This window comes from Catharus ustulatus, chromosome 22 (assembly GCF_009819885.2).
Source record: "Catharus ustulatus isolate bCatUst1 chromosome 22, bCatUst1.pri.v2, whole genome shotgun sequence".
Lineage (NCBI taxonomy): Eukaryota > Metazoa > Chordata > Aves > Passeriformes > Turdidae > Catharus > Catharus ustulatus.
In genome coordinates this window covers 3772105-3787678 of record NC_046242.1, presented here as the reverse complement: position 1 = coordinate 3787678, position 15574 = coordinate 3772105, and the positions used below count along the sequence as shown (strand labels likewise).

General features: G+C 63.7%; 1 protein-coding gene across 5 annotated transcripts in view; it reads left to right on the top strand.

Annotated features, from left to right (window-relative positions):
• ABR (ABR activator of RhoGEF and GTPase) overlaps positions 1–15574 on the top strand; it is a 37401-nt gene that overhangs the window by 13014 nt on the left and 8813 nt on the right. For 3 of the 5 annotated variants that reach the window (XM_033077950.2, XM_033077952.2, XM_033077951.2), the window contains exons 2-16: positions 605–789; positions 5228–5332; positions 5775–5960; positions 6359–6466; positions 7058–7118; positions 9132–9184; positions 9327–9467; positions 9773–9894; positions 10010–10175; positions 10288–10410; positions 10488–10563; positions 10704–10808; positions 11233–11307; positions 11453–11550; positions 11663–11794. In XM_033077950.2, coding sequence (XP_032933841.1) covers positions 682–789; positions 5228–5332; positions 5775–5960; positions 6359–6466; positions 7058–7118; positions 9132–9184; positions 9327–9467; positions 9773–9894; positions 10010–10175; positions 10288–10410; positions 10488–10563; positions 10704–10808; positions 11233–11307; positions 11453–11550; positions 11663–11794 — 1659 coding nt within the window. In that variant the 5' untranslated portion in view covers positions 605–681. Of the gene's footprint in view, positions 1–604; positions 790–3273; positions 3547–5227; positions 5333–5774; positions 5961–6358; positions 6467–7057; positions 7119–9131; positions 9185–9326; positions 9468–9772; positions 9895–10009; positions 10176–10287; positions 10411–10487; positions 10564–10703; positions 10809–11232; positions 11308–11452; positions 11551–11662; positions 11795–14332; positions 14684–15574 lie in introns of those variants that run through there. The other 2 variants (XM_033077953.2, XM_033077954.2) reach the window with 2 other exon arrangements.

The window sequence follows — 15574 nt, the reverse complement described above, 5'->3', positions numbered from 1 at the left end:
GGTCAGCGTGGGGCACCCAAAATTGGGTGCTGTTCTGGGGGGGAGGGACTCATCCTGCGCTGGGAATGCAGCCCCCTTCGGTCCCCCATCGTGGAGCCCTCCTGCCAGGGGGCTGGCACTGCCCTCCGTGCTGTGATCCAGGCGGCCTGGCACGCATTTCCGTGCTCCGAGGAGCGTGGGCATGGGCGAGCAAGGAGGACGGCGGCGGGGGCTGCCAGCCCAGCTCATCTCTCCCCGGGGATGGCACAGGGATGGTGCCCGGCGGGCACGCAGGGCACGGCCACTTGCATGGGGCTGGAGCGTCTGGCAGAGCAGCTGTCCCTGCGCAGACGAGGCCGTCGGCCTCTCGGTTCCGTTAATTATTCAAATATAGGGAAGTGTGTCGAGCAGAGGATGCCTGCGGGGCCGAGGATGCTCGCTGTGATGTGTGATGTCTTCTTGCTGCTTGGCTGAGCAGGCAGCGAGTGGGCTGGGCCAGTGAGCGGCCCTGGACGCGGGGTCAGCTGCACCGGGTAACCACAGGCTGGGCTGGGTGGCCTTGGTGGCACACGGTGACCCTGAGCCGTGCCTGGCTGCTCACGGCCACCCTCTCTCACCCCGGCAGACTTCAACTATGGTGCGGACGAGTACGACGCCGAGGGCAACGAGGAGCCCAAGGCGCTGCCGGAGGGCTCGGAAACCATGCCCTACATCGATGAGTCGCCCACCATGTCCCCCCAGCTCAGCGCCCGCGGCCAGGAGAGCGGGGACGGTGTCTCGCCCACGCCCACCGATGGCCTCGGCACAGGGGTAGGTGCTGGGGGCTGGGGGCTCTGCACCGGGAGCGGGGGGATCGGGGGGATCGATGCTCTGGGTGTCAGCGGTGTTTGTGGTGCTCTGCTGCTGCTGTCACTGGGGGACTGTGCCCCACAGCCCGGTTTCTGCTGGCCGTGGCAGTCCGGGGGCCGTGGAGCAGCAGTTCAGGGGATGCCATGCCCGTGGGACACGCTGTGTCCCTGCCCCGCCGTGCCATGCCGGGATGGGCTGGCCGGACAGCGGGGTCCCGGCCCGGCTGTGCTGGAAGCGGGGAGCTCCCGGGGTCCCCAGCTCCGGGAGCCCTTGGGGACAGGGCGCAGCGGCTCCGCCGGGCTGTCGGCTCCATCTAGTGGCACTTGGGGACAAATCAGCAGCAGGGGTGGGGACACAAGGTGCCCCCCCTCGCTCTGGACAATTTAGATGTAACCCCTGCTGTCCGCAGCGCATCCTTGGGAAGCATTTTTGGTTTTCCAAACTAGGAGGAATGCCCGGAGAGCTGCGGGGTGGGATCTAAAGGGAACAAAATGGGTTTTTTTCCAGAATGAAAGTTTCCATGAAGCCCGGCAGCGGTGGGGTCCAGGCAGGCGCATTGACCCCTCTGGGATTGTGCGGGGAGCAACCGCACGGCCCCGGGCTGGGGGATCCCCCGGCGCTGCCGCTGCCCAGGCCGGAAAAGTGAAGTTTTATTTTTGTCATGGAAAGAGTTAAGCTCCTGACCCGGATGCTGAGGCAGAAGAGGGAGAGGTGTGGCTTCCTCCCCAGGGTCGCCCTGCGCAGCATCGTCGTCCTGGCACCCAGAGCCCCTGGGAAAGGAGAGGAGGGTGCTGCCCTGTGCCACCGCCTCCCAGGGCTGTCCCTAAGCCCCTCGGGCTCCTTGTCCCCCCAGCACAGCCCTTCGAGCCCCAGCCTGACACCCCGTGCTGGTGCTGTGAGCGCTGGGCTCTGACCCCAAGGCCGGCAGGGACAGCAGAAGGTGGCTCTGGGGAGATGCTGGGGGGAGATGCTGGCAGAGGGGTGTCCCTAAGGGCTGGTGGGGCACGCTGGGTCTGGGCACAGCAAGGACATTGACTTTGTTGTGACCAACAGGATTGGGAAGTGTTGGGGCCCGGTGCCAGCTCTGCTTCCAGCTCTATCTGGAGCTGCTTGTGCTGGAGCAGAGCACCCTGCAATACCAGCACTGTGTGCCCACCCCCGCGAGGGGCACAGGCTGTGCTGGTGTGGCTGGTGGCACACGGTGCCAGGTTCACCCCTTTGCTCTCCTCCGGTGAGGCAGGACTGGTGTCACTGCTTTGAGAGGGCTGGAGGAGGTTTCTGCTGGGGTTTCTGCTCATTTTGCAAACTCCTGGGGCAACTGTAACCATGTCTGGGGCCTGTGTGCGGACACATCTTAATCCTCCCCGTCCCACGTGGGAAACAGGAGGTTGTGGTGTGGAGTTGGTGTTCCAGCCCCTGCTTGGGCACTGCTGGGTTTGCACTGTGGGTGGCACTGCCCTAGGCAGGGACCATTCCCCACTCCAGGGACCTGGCCCTGTTTGGCAGGGCTGTGCTGCAAAGGCTGAGCTGTGGTGTGGACACAGGGCTGGACACGGGCTCTGGGAAGTCCCTGTGTCACTGTGCACATCTCACAGCAGGAGTTTGTTGCAGGCTCAGATGGGTGCAGGGAGAAGAGATGGCTCCTGTGGGCAGAGCACATGCAGCCACTGGTTCCCCTTTTTCTTCTGAGGAGCCCGGGGGGAAACTGCTGAAACAGCTCTTGCATTAGTGTCCCCTCCTCCAGCCTGCTCCGGCCTTGTTTGCCAAGGCCCACAGTGTCCCTCACAAGCACCACAGCAGTGCTGCTGTCCCCATGTCCTGCCTGCCCCGGGGTTGTGGTCAGGCTGGGGCAGCAGTGAGGTGCCAGCTGGTCCCTGGGACAGATAAGTTTGAACACACAGGGCTCAGCTCTGTGACACTGCTGCAAGTCCTCTCTGGGGCAGGGAGAGCTCTGGGACCTTCCGGGGTGCACAGCCAGGTCCCCATGCGGGACCTGGTGATGCTGCTGCCCTCCAAGGTCACCTCTCGCTGGTGGCAATCCCCATGGACGGACCATGGACACGGGGGTGCAGAGGGCTACAACAGAAGGGATGCTCTCCCATTGCCGGGGGGAAGGCAGGGGAGCCCTCCCCTCTCTCGCTGGTAAAACCGGCCGGGGAAGGCGGCTGCCGCTCGCCCCAGCCTTGACCACAGGCGGGCTGCGCGGCGGCGGAGCAGCCCCACCTCCGCTCCGGAGAGCATTTCCTGTAGGAGCGCGCAGGGCGGAGCGGCGGGGCCGGCTGGGGCGCCGGGCTCGGGCAGCGGCCCCTGCAGCGCCCGCGGCCCCGGGGCCGAGCGGAGCCGGCGGGGAGCGGCGCTGGCGCTGTGCTCGCAGCGCTCCGAGCCCCGAGCTCGCAGCAGGCTCAGCAGCCCGGGGAGCGCCGGGGACGGGGAGGCCGGAGCTGGGTCAGGCTGGATGGAGCACCGGGGATCCCATAATGGCTCCTTTCATCCCGCGCTGGTGGCCGGCGTCCAGAGCTGAGTCAGGCTGGGACAGCTCAGCCGCGTGAGCCCCTTGCCTGGAGCCTTGTGGGGTCCCCTGTGCGCCCCGCTGCCCGGCCGGCCATGGAGGAGGAAGAGGAGGCCATAGGGTACCTGGATAAAGTGCTGGAGGATGAAGATGACTCTGAGCCAGGAACCCCCACCAGCCCCGTGTCTCCGTTTTCGGCCGGCGAGAAGGTGGGCAGCGGGGGGGACCCTGCTCCCGTGCTGGGCAGTGGGCGTGGGGACAAGGGGCATCGTGCTGGTGATGCCCAGGTGTTGGAACAGCCCCTGGGGTGATGCGGTGGGCGCTGGTGGGGAGCAGAGCTGGGGGCAGCGGGAGCATCACTGCGGCCCCAGCACACCCCAGCACTGCCTGTCCCAGGGGCACGGGGCAGGGCTGTGCCGGGCTCCAGGTGTGGAGGGCTCAGAGCAGGATGAGCACCAGCTGCCCTTCCAGGGGGGATAGAGCCACACGTGCTGCGGGGTGGGAGCTGCGTGGCTCAGCAGAGCCAGCACCGGATGCTCAGGAAGGGGCTTGTTTTACACTCTGCCCCACTGCTCGGCCACCAGAAACTCCTAAACAGTCCCAAAACAGAGCTGGGGGCGGACTGGGGAGACCCCTGTGCTGGCAGGTGCAGCTCAGCATCCTTCTCACGCCCACCCTGCCAGGGTGCCTGGGTGCTGGTAGGGGGCTCTGGCTCGGCTGTTCCTGGGGTCTCCTGCATGGGGCAGCCACAAGGCCCTGATTAAGAGTCACTGCTCTGGGTCACGGGGGTCCAGTTGTCATCGTCCCCGTGGGGTGTGTGGGCCCCGGGTGTGGGTGGGCCCCTTATCTCCTGAGCTCCTGCGCAGGGCCCAGGCTGGGGGAAGCAGGAAGAGCCCGTGACTAATCTGTGGCAAAGAGCCCACGAGCTCCCAGTGAATAAAACTCGGCCCCCCCGCGCACCCTCCTGCTGCGCTGGTCACCATGTCCCAGCCTGAACGAGGCAGCCTGGCAGGGTGGGCACTCTGGTTGTCACAGCAGCGCCCAGGGCTGGCTCATGGACACTCCAGTGGGGCAGAGAGATGCTGATCCTCAGCCATGCCCACCTTGGGGCTGTGCCCCCCAGGTGTTTGCAGTTGCCACCTCCCCTGGCACAACAACCAGGGCTGGCATGGGCAGAGGTGAGATGTGACCAACGTGCCCCCCAGTCGATCCTGAATGACCCAGAGTGATGGCCCCATGGCTCTCCTTGACCACTTCCTGGGTGGCAAAGCCTGGTCCTCAAGTGGGATTTTTTAAAGGAAGAGGGCAAGGTGTGACCAAGGATGGGTGGGGTGTCCATGCCTGGGCACTGGCAGAGCCTCACTGAGGGTCCCAGAGCCCCCCCAGCCCGGCCATCTCCCTGCCATGAGGATCACACCACAGGAACATCAGAGCTGCAGCAGTCCTGGGAGCTGGGACAGGCCCCAGTGCCAGTGGGCAGTGCCTGCTGGGGTGGCACTTCCCGAGGGAAACCTCAGCCGAGGGAAAGGGTGGTGCTGCATCACGTGGAGCCCCATCCAGCGCCAAGCATGATTTCACTGGGCGTCTCTGGACTCTGCCCTGGGAGAGTCCTGCCATGCCGTGCGCCATCCTGGAGCGCTGCCAGCGGCGCTGGGCTCGTGGCCAGTCCGGAGCAGGGAGGGGAGAGAAGCCAGCGCAGCTCGTGGCTTTCCCAGCTGGCTCCAGACGGGCTCTGCTGCCCATTGGGCACATGCTTATGCCTTGCTACAGAGCTTCTCCAACACTGGCAGGGATGTGCCCATGTGGGGATGCCAGGAATGGGCTGGTGGGATGAGGGGTCTCCTCCTGTGCCACTTGCTGGCTTAGCCAGGTTCCTGCTGTGTTCCGCAGGGCGAGCGGGACGCTGGCAAAGGGCTGGAGATGCGGAAGTTGGTGCTCTCGGGTTTCCTGGCCAGTGAGGAGATCTACATCAACCAGCTGGAGGCCCTCTTGTTGGTGAGCACAGCCCCCAGACTGGACAGCCCCTCTAGGGATGGATGGATGGATGGATGGATGGATGGAATAATTTTTTCCTGGGTAGCTTCCCCCATCCACGTCAGCCTGAGTGGGAGCAAAGCTCTAGAAACCACACCAGAGACAACTTTACCCTGTCCTGGCTGGCTACCCCAATCTCACCTCTCCTGCTGGCAGTGTCCCTGTTGGGGATGTGTTTATAGCCCTGCTTCCTCTTGTGGCCTTGCTGACCTTCATGGCGAGACGCTGTTGCACAACACGGGGTCACCGCCGCTGCGGGAAAGTCCGAGGCCGCACGAGCCCGGAGTGCCCCTTGGTCCAGCTGCCAGCCTTGGTCCATCTGTCCCAGGCAGCCCTTGCTGCCAGCTCAGATCCTCCTCATCCCCATCTTAGCCCTCATCTCCAACTCTCCCTTCTTTGGCAGCCCATGAAGCCCCTGAAGGCCACGGCCACCACGTCGCAGCCTGTCCTCACCCTCCAGCAGATCGAGACGATTTTCTACAAGATCCAGGATATCTATGAGATCCACAAGGAGTTCTACGACAGCCTGTGCCCGAAGGTGCAGCAGTGGGACAGCAATGTCACCATGGGCCACCTCTTCCAGAAGCTGGTATGCACCTTCCCTGGGTCTTGCTCCACTTGGAAGAGGAGAAGGGCTGGAGTTGTGACGAGTTTGGAGTTGTGATGCCCGCAGGGGCTGTGCCCATGGATGCCATGACCATGCTGGGGAGAGGCGGAGAGGCCGGGTTGAAGGGCTCTAGCTTCTGCTTCTGCTGTCCAGGCTCTTGTTATCTCTCTGCTGGATTTTGGAGGTTTATGGAGGCAGGAGCAGGAGCTCCACCATCCTGCCCTGAGCAGGAGCCGAGCATGTGACCCCCACAGCTGGCTGAAAGTCCTGCCAGGAGGGGACAACTCTGGGCAGTGTCACCTCAAGGGCTGCCTGCCCCTTGGGTGCTGTGGGGGGCTTCAGCACCCTGCTGGTGCCTGGCTAACCCCCACTCCCCACAGGCCAGCCAGCTGGGGGTCTACAAGGCCTTTGTGGATAACTACAAAATCGCATTGGAGACTGCAGAGAAGTGCAGCCAGAGCAACAACCAGTTCCAGAAGATCTCGGAGGTAAGCTGGGATGGGGCTGTGCCAGTGGGACAGGGCTGTGCCTGGGCTGTCCCAGCACAAAGAGCCCTGTTCTCATGGCTGAGCTGACCGTCTCTTCCCCGTGGAAATGCTGTCCCTGGGGAAGGGGACTTGCAGGGACTGTCCCCAAGGGCAGGGTCGCTGCGGGCAATGCTGGAGGGCTGTGGTGTTTCGGGCCCTGCAGGAGGTTGTCCCCACCTTGTGCAAGCTCAGGTTGGGCTCAGCCTGTGCAATCACTTTCCCATCCAGTGTCAGGAATGCTGGGCACCTGTGGCTCATCTCCTGCTGCCAGCATCTCCGTGCCTGGATCCCCTACTGGAATGGGGACCTCCACAGCTACAACGTGGGCCCCTTATGCTGTCCAGCCCTGTGGCATCACCACCATGTCCCAGTCAGGCAGGAACCCTCACTCCTTCACCCAGCACCCAAGTGTGGCCTCCAGCACGGCCAGGCTGGGGCCAGGAGGAGAGATCAGGGTGCAGGAAGGGTGGGGAGGGACCCCATGACCTTGAGCCATGACCTTCCCCTACCCCAGCCCCCAGGGGCTGCGCTGATGGGCCTTTCCCTCCCTAGGAGCTGAAGGTGAAGGGCCCCAAGGACTCGAAGGAGAGCCACACGTCTGTCACCATGGAGGGTACGGCGGGCGTGGGGAGGGGGGCAAAGCCTTTTGTGTGTGCGGGACCGGTGTGGGTGAATCACCGAGCCCTTTGTGCGCCTGGAGCCGGCGGGGAGAGGGGGGTCGCGGCTCTTTAGGATGCTGGGGGCGTGCTGCAGCCCCCCACCCCCTGTGCAGCGCTCCTCCCCGCCCGAGGCTGTGCCGGGAGCGTGCGGAGGGGCCGGAGCTGTGCCGGAGCTGTGCCGCAGCCGGGCTGAGCTGCTGCGGGGCGGCAGCGATGGCTGCGCGGAGAAGGGGCTGCCATGGAAATCCTCGTCATTGTCCGGCTCTGCTGTAACTGCACCTATGGTGAGGCGAGGGGGGCGGCTCCGGTTCGGGGTGCCGGTCGGGAGCGATGGCTCGGGGTCTGTGCCGGGGGGTGGAGGCTGCGTCGTGCTCTGCAGGGTGAAGTTGGGAGCGTCTTTGTTCCAGGCTCGATTGAATCATCCTGGCTCCGGCACACGGAGCCACGCGCTCGCCGGGCTGGGGCTGGTGCCGGGGATGGGACACAAGGAGCTGGGCTGGGCTGGGCAGGGGGGTCCTGGGCTGGGGGACCCCCTCTGCCCGGGCTGTGCCGTGTGGATGGTGATGGGGAGGGGTCCCCATTTACGTGGGGCTGGAATGTCCATCTTTCCATGGCTGGGAGGAGAGGCACCGGGCATCCCTGCCTGCTGCTGCCCGTGGGTCCCAGGCTGGCAGGACTGTGTGCACAAGGAGCCCGTTGCTCCTCTGTCGTGCTGGGACAACCCCTCCCGGGGCTCCCTGGAGCTTTGTGTGCCTGTAGTGATGGCAACAGGAGGGACCATCCTTCCTGTGGGTGGTGGAAAAGGGGGGACACCCTGCCTTGTCACCCTTATCCCAGAGCAGGGTTCTTGCTGGCTGTCACAGGGAGCAGGGCTCTTGTTTTACCCTCTGGCATGGAGTTGTGGGGGTGCAGCCTCTGGTTAGGGTTCAGCCTGGTATCGTCACCTCCTGAGCAGAGACCCCCTGCTCACCCTGGCTCAGGACTGGGTGCCATGAGGCAGCACCCTCTGGGATAAAGGGGATGGGAACTTGCCATGACTCAGCCCAGGGTGAGCAGGTGGCATCTTTCCCTCCTCTCCCACGGGCCAAAACCTGGCTGCTCTCGGCCCTGGCAGTTTGGGGAAGTGCTCCAAAGTGAAGGGAAAACCCAGAGACAGCAGTGAATGGGGAAATGTGAATGTGGCCCCATGAATGACAGCACTGTGAGTGGGCTCTGTGCTTTTGCCTGCCCAGAAAGGTGGGGAGAAGGGTCTGTCTGCTTCCACTGAAATGTGCCTCTAAGAGCCTCTGGGGCTGTTTCCTGCTGGGAGGGTGTGTGACAGGAGAAAGGGGATGTCTGTACCCCGTGTGTGAGGCAGCTCTCATGGGGCAGTGGTTTTGGCCTGAAGCCTTGGACCCGGTGTTCTCTGTAGGTGAGGGTTTTGCTGCTGCTGGAGCAGCCTTTGCAGCCAGGGCTGGCTGGGGTGGTGCAGAGAGGTGAGCACATGGGGTGGTCTCATGAGGTGACAGAGCCTGGTGAAGGATGGGACCCACCACTGAGCCAAAAGGGAAACTGAAAAAGCTGCTGTGGGTGACGAGCGGCTCTTCCGCTCCACAGCCACCGCACAGCAAGGGTGGGTGCAGCCCTCTGGGGAGGCCCTGCCCTCCTGAGGCTGTCCCTGTCCTGTGCTGCCACAGGCAGGGTGGGACATCCAGTTCACCACTCAGGACTGCAGACCAGGCTAGCTGTGGTTCCTCGTGCCCCCAGCACAGCAGGACTCAGGGCTGTGGCAGTGGTGGCTCCCCACTGCTCCTGGCACTGCTGTGATTGTCCAGCTGTGCTGGCTCTGTGCAGGACAGATCCCAGGTGTTTGTGGTGCAGACCACAGGGGCTCTCTGGGAATCTGGGCTCTCCTCCTCTCTGTAACAGGTGGGAGAGGGGCCAGGCTCCAGCCCTGGTGGCTGTTGACATTTTCTCTCTCCCCTCAGCGCTGCTGTACAAACCCATCGACCGGGTGACACGGAGCACCCTCGTCCTGCACGTGAGTGTCACACCAGTCCCACAGGGATGGTGGTGGGCTCTGTCTCTGCTGCTCCTGGGGGTCTGCAGCTGTGGGGAGTGCTGGTCAGGGGTCTCCAGGTTGGATGCTTTCGAGCTGCTAACCTGTGCCTGTCTCCTTCCAGGACCTCCTCAAGCACACCCCAGCTGACCACCCTGACTACCCACTGCTCCAGGATGCCCTCCGCATCTCCCAGAACTTCCTCTCCAGCATCAATGAGGACATTGACCCCCGCAGGACAGCAGTCACCACCCCCAAGGGCGAGGTGAGCCTGTGGGGTGGGCAGTGGCTGAGCACAGGGTGAGGGCTGAGCCCTCTGCCTGCCCCTGGCTGGTATCTCTGCCCTGAGGAGCTCCTTAGTGCCTGGGTAGGAGTTAGGGACTTCCTCCAGATACAGTTCTAGGTACAAGATTAGGGCTCTACCTGCTCCTTGCTGCTTGCTGGTGCCTTATTAAGCAGAGAGGACATGGACCTTCCCATGGCTGAGCTGCAGAGCATTATCAGCCTTTCCCCATGGACTATTGTCCTTTGCTCCCTGCCTGCTCTCATGGCAGCCCCTCTGCCCCACAGACCCGGCAGCTTGTCAAGGATGGCTTCCTGGTGGAGCTGTCGGAGGGCTCGCGGAAGCTGCGGCACGTCTTCCTCTTCACCGACGTGCTGCTCTGTGCCAAGCTGAAGAAGACAGCAGTGGGGTAAGGAGGGTGCTGGGCACGGGGGGAATGTGTCACAACCCCCTGTCCCTCAGTGGGCTGGGGGATGTGCCAAGGAGGGGGTCAGGCATCAGTCAGCACCGTGCCCTGGCTGCAGGAAGCACCAGCAGTACGACTGCAAGTGGTACGTGCCCCTGGCCGACCTGGTGTTCCCCTCGCCGGAGGAGTCGGAGCACTGCCCGCAGGTCCACGTCATCCCCGACCACGAGCTGGAGGACATGAAGATGAAGATCTCAACCATCAAGAGCGAGATGCAGAAGGAGGTGAGAGAAGCATGTGGGATTTGTTCTTGGGTGGGTGCCTTGCTCTGGATCAGGGACGGGACTCAGGGGACAAGGGCCCCTCTGAGAGGTCCTCTCTGCTCCCCGTCTGCAGAAAGCCAACAAGGGGCAGAGCCGCGCCATCGAGCGCCTCAAGAAGAAGATGTTTGAGAACGAATTCTGGCTGCTCCTCAACTCTCCTGCCATTCCCTTCCGCATCCACAACCGCAACGGGAAGGTGAGGAGGGCGGGCTGGGGCTGGGGCCAGGCTCAGCCCTGCCTGCACACAGCCTGCCACATCCCCCCCTCTTACAGAGCTACCTCTTCCTGCTCTCCTCCGACTACGAGCGGTCCGAGTGGAGGGAGGCCATCCAGAAACTGCAGAAAAAGGGTGAGTCTGGGGCTGCTGACTCTTGGGGCTCCTGGTCCCCCCAAAAGCCACAGGGAAGTCCTACAGAATCCCAGCCTGGTGCTCTCCAATCTCTATACCAGCACTGGCTGTGTCCCTCTGAAGCTTCTGTCCTTTCCCAGACCTCCAGGCCTTTGTGCTGAGCTCAGTGGAGCTGCAGGTGCTGACAGGATCGTGCTTCAAGCTCCGCACTGTCCACAACATCCCAGTCACCAGCAACAAGGACGGTGAGTGACCCCTGGGTCATGCTTTGCTCTGGATGATGCCGGGCAGGAGCTGTGGGGTCCCTGAGCTGGAGCAAGGACTCTGCTGTGCAGGGAACAGCTTCCCACCAGGTGGCACTGCTGGAGCAGCGTCGGGCTCCCAGGCAGTGCAATCCTGGCTGCAGCACGGAGCTGCTTTTGGGTTCTCTCCAGCCCCCTGGACAGTACCAGTGTGCCCAGGGTGAGACACAGCCAGCCCCACTGGGAACCTCCCCCAGGGCTGTCCAGCAGCAGGAGAGCTTGGGATGTCTGTCAGTGTGGGATACAGAGCTTAGGGATGTCCCTCCATGGGCTTGGGGGCATTTGATTGCCGTGGCAAAGGTAGCAAAAGCTGCTTTGGGGATGGCCAGCCCCAGGCCCTGACACAGCCTCTGCTCTCCTGCCACAGATGACGAGTCCCCAGGGCTTTACGGGTTCCTGCACGTCATCGTCCACTCTGCCAAGGGCTTCAAGCAGTCAGCCAGTAAGTGTGGGTGCCCTCCCTGCTTGGAGGGGCCAGTGGGCTCAGAAGAGTTGGGGTCCAGCACGTGGCCCTGCTCTGCCCACAGTGGTTCCCTGGGAGATGGGGAGGGTGTTCCTGGGGTGCTGAGCAATGTCTGCTCTCCCAGACCTCTACTGCACGCTGGAGGTGGATTCCTTTGGCTACTTCGTCAGCAAAGCCAAGACCAGGGTGTTCCGGGACACCACGGAGCCGCAGTGGAATGAGGTGAGGGAGGGTGGGATGCTGGGAGGGGGCTGTGTTCCCCATTTCCCTTCAGCCCCAGTTTTGGAGCTGCTCTGGGGTGCTGGGGTCGAGCCACCCTCTCTCCACACCCCAGGAGTTTGAGATCGAGCTGGAGGGCTCCCAGTCCCTGCGCATCCTCTGCTATGAGAAGTGCTACGACAAGACCAAGATCAACAAGGACAACAACGAAATTGTGGACAAGATCATGGGCAAGGGGCAGATCCAGGTATGCACTGGGGCTTGTGGGCATCCTCTCACCCGGAGGAGGACTCCTTTGGGCCTGGCCCCAGGCTGGGAGGGTTGTCCTGGAGTGATGCCTGGGGTGGGCTGCTCTGCTTTTGGGAGCAACAATTGTGGGGTTGAAGGCAGTGAGGTGGGTGGGCATCAGGCATCAAGTGATGGTGCTGGGACACAGTGGCTGCAGGAGAAGGTGGGACAAGGTGAGAGGGGCCTTTGTGGAGGTGGCAAAGCCAGACCTTCCCTGCAGAGGTGCATCCAGCCCCATCTGGGCTGGAAGTGTTTCCATTCTGCTGCTCTCTATGCTGTGGCCCCCTGGGGGCTGCAGGGAGGGGTTGGAGCTGCCCTAGGGAGAGCTCTGCATGTGCAGCCCCCTGTCCCTCCTGTGTCCCCCTCTGCCACCATCTGCCTTCCCTGTGCCTCCATCAGCTGCTGTTATGGCAACGGGGGTTTCCAGGGCAACGGATGAGCCGCCTCTGATTGGTGGTTTCCAGGCAGGGAGGATGGGCCTGGGCTGCCCTGAGATGCTCCCAGGTGAGAAGGACCAGGAGGATGGAATGGGGGGCAGACAACCCCCAGAGCTCCCATTCCCCCTGCAACCACCTTGGCCAGGCTGCAGGGAAGCCGAGGGCAGTTCGGGCTGGGGGTGTCCCTGTGTTGTCCTGTGGCCACCCCAGCCTGGCTGTGCTGGGGACCGGGTCACGCCTGGGACACAGCCCTCGACCCAGGGCCACTTCAAAGGGCCCTCATGGCTGCCTGCTCCGTGGGAAAGCAACTGAGGGCAGGTCCCAGGGGAGCAGAGAGCAGCATGGAAATGCTGCTGGGAAGGAGATGCTGTGGGGAAAAGCACTGGAGGGGGCACAGGGTGGGAAGTGGGGACTCAACTTCACCAGTGGCTTGTTCATACCTGAAATCACCCCTGTGTTGCCCTCTCCCCCAGGAAACAGCGGTGTGGGGGTGGCATTGGGCCAAGTGGGAAGGCCAGGGCAGGGAAGGGGCTCGGTGTCCCGTGGGGATCAGTCCAGCTGCGCTCTCGGAAATAGCCTGGATCAACAAACATGAGTCATGCTGGGAGATGCGGGGGTCGGGACAGGGACAGCACAGCTCGTACCGCTGTGCAAACCTTGTGGGGGAAGAAAGGGAAAGAGAGAAGGCCCTGGGGCTGCTTATCCCAAGGAGGATCTGCATGGATGGATGGATGGAACAGTGTCAGTGTTGGGGCTGTCCTGCTGTCACCCAGAGCCACAGCTCGGCCTCTGCCCCGAGGGTGGGCTGGGTGACAGGGCAGGACAGCAGTGAGCAGGACAGGCAGTGCTGCTTCTGGGGCTGTGGGCTGTAGTCAAGCCCCAGAGCTGCCCCCCTGCCTTCTCCCTGAGATTCTCAGGCAGAGATACTGCCCTGATATTCCTCATCCTGGCTGGTCCCTGGTCTCATTGTGAGCTGCTGCTGGTTCCACACAGTAGCACTGGCTGCTCAGTGGAAAGGTGTGACACCTGGTTGGCATTAACCCTGGTTTGTTGTTATTAACCCCATTTTCTAAGGCTGGAATATGCTGTGGTCAGGGTAAGGCTGCCCTGCTTGGCTTGTGTCCCCCATGAGGGTCTTTGTCCCCTGCAGTGCAGGGCTCAGCCCTGTTCTGAGCTGTCCCAGTTGCTCCCAGCTGCTGGGTGCTGGCAGGGGTGTGCTGCTGTGCCAGCATGGCAGAGATGTTGTGGTGGGCAAAGCAGGCTGTGAGTGCTTGTGCCCCTGCTGTAGAGGACAGAGGCTGGCTGTGGCCCCCATGCCCTGGAGGAGACAGGCAGTGGGTGCATGAAGGGGGTCTCAGGACTCCCTTCCTCAGCCCGTTTGATGCATGGGGGGATGTGGCTGTTGAAGCAGAGCCCGTGTTGTCATGGGCACGGTGCCTGCTGTACCCTCAGGGAATAGCTGCCTGTCTGTCTGCCCCCTTCCCTGTGCTGGCAGAGGCTCTGGCGGGGGAAATTTGTGATGCTGGGGCACCCCAGACCTGCAGGGAGCCATAGTGACCCTTATGGACTCCAGGGGCTGCTGAGGGATGGGCTGGGGGGCAATCAAGTCCCCCCAAGCCTGCACCTCACCATGACCCCGCCTGTCAGAAACAGCAGGCAGAGGGAACATGGGGGTACCCAGCTGTCCCTGGGCGTGGCAACAGACCCCAAAAATCTCCTCCTCCTCCTTGCTGAGAGCAGGAGAGCCAGCCTGGCTCCTGCATGGAGCCGGGAATGCTGCAGCCGCCAGCGGCGGTGCCTCGGGGGCAGCGGCTGCCGCTGGCGCTGCGGGGCGGAAAACGGCACCGGGATAATTGCAGCGGGATAATTGCAGCGGGATAATTGCACTGGGATAACAGCACCGGGATAACAGCGGATAACGGCGGATAACGGCGGCGGGGAGCCCGGGCAGCCCCCCCTGCGCTCCCGAGCGGCGGCAGGGCGAGAGTTAAACGCGTGGGGGCCGCCGGGGGGGGGCTGCCTTTGAGTCACTTCCTCGCAGGGGGAGGGAGGTTTTTGGGGCTGCCTCGCCAGCCTGGCTCACACCCTGAAGATGAGCCCTGGCCGCTCGCCGCCTCGCCGCCCCAGCAGGGCTCCCCTGGCCGAGCCCCGCTGACCTCTCCCCGCCGGCACAAGGGATGCGGGTGCTGTGCTAGCCCAGCCGCGGGCTGTCCCCGCCGCCCTGGTGTCGCCTGCCCGGAGCCGAAGCGGTGGCCGCGATGACGGAGGTGTCGGTCCAGCCGGAGGGCAGCCCCGGCCCCGGGGGCGAGCAGCAGCCCGAGCGCGGCGTGGAGGAGCCCGAGGGGAAGCGAGCCCCGAACACGGGCGCCCGGCTCTGGGGCAGGGTGCGCAGCAAACTGCTCCGGCAGAAGGTGCTGGGGGTGCGGGGGGTGGCTGCGGGGACGGTGCTGGGCTCTGGGGTGGCTCTGCTGTGTGTGCTGACCGTGGCTGTTTGGTGGGGGGCTCTGTTTGTGCGGGGAGTGAGTGCTGTGGGGTCTGTGCACGGAGCGGAGACGCTGTTTGGGTGCTTTGGGAGCTCTTGGATGCAGTTGGCAGCCTGCGAGGTGTTTGTTTTCCTCCTTCCCTCTCTCCCTGGGTGTGCTGGCAGGCTCGGGAGGCTGAGCTGTTTGCACCGGGGGTTCCTGCAGAGGCAGGGCAGGGAAGCCCCTGCCCAGCCCTGGAGCTTGCCCAGGAGGCAGCGATGCTGCTGGGCTGGCTGGGGCCGGGTTCCTGGGGTGCCTCCGTCCCCCTCTCTTTTACCCCGGGTCAATCCAGGTTTCCCAGCTCACAGCTGCGTCGCAGCCACATCAGCCAGTACTGCCTTCTTTGTGGGGACACAGAGCGCAGGGATGTGCGACAGAGCTGACAAAGGAGGGGGACAGCACCCTTGCAGGCTGTCCCAAAAGCCCCAAGGGGGACTCTGGGGGTTTCCCTCGGTGGAGTCCCCGTGCCCAGGGGGAGCTGGCTCGGGGCTGAGCTGTGCCCGTGCCCAGGGGCTGCCCGGGCCCGTGGGGGCTCGGTTTGGCAGCGGCGGGGCCGCGTGTGACGCAGCGGCATTAACCTCGATTCTCTGCTCTGCACAGGGGATTAAGGGGCAGCCAGGGCTCTGAGGGGAGGCTGCCCGGCAGCTGGTGCTGGGTCAAAACATGAAGGGGTTTTGTTTCCCGTGCCCATTGTGGCTGCTGGCTTCCCTGCCCTGGGGCTGCAGGGCAGGATGTGGCCCCAGCAGGTCTGTGCAGGGTCCTGGTGGGTTGTGGGTGCTG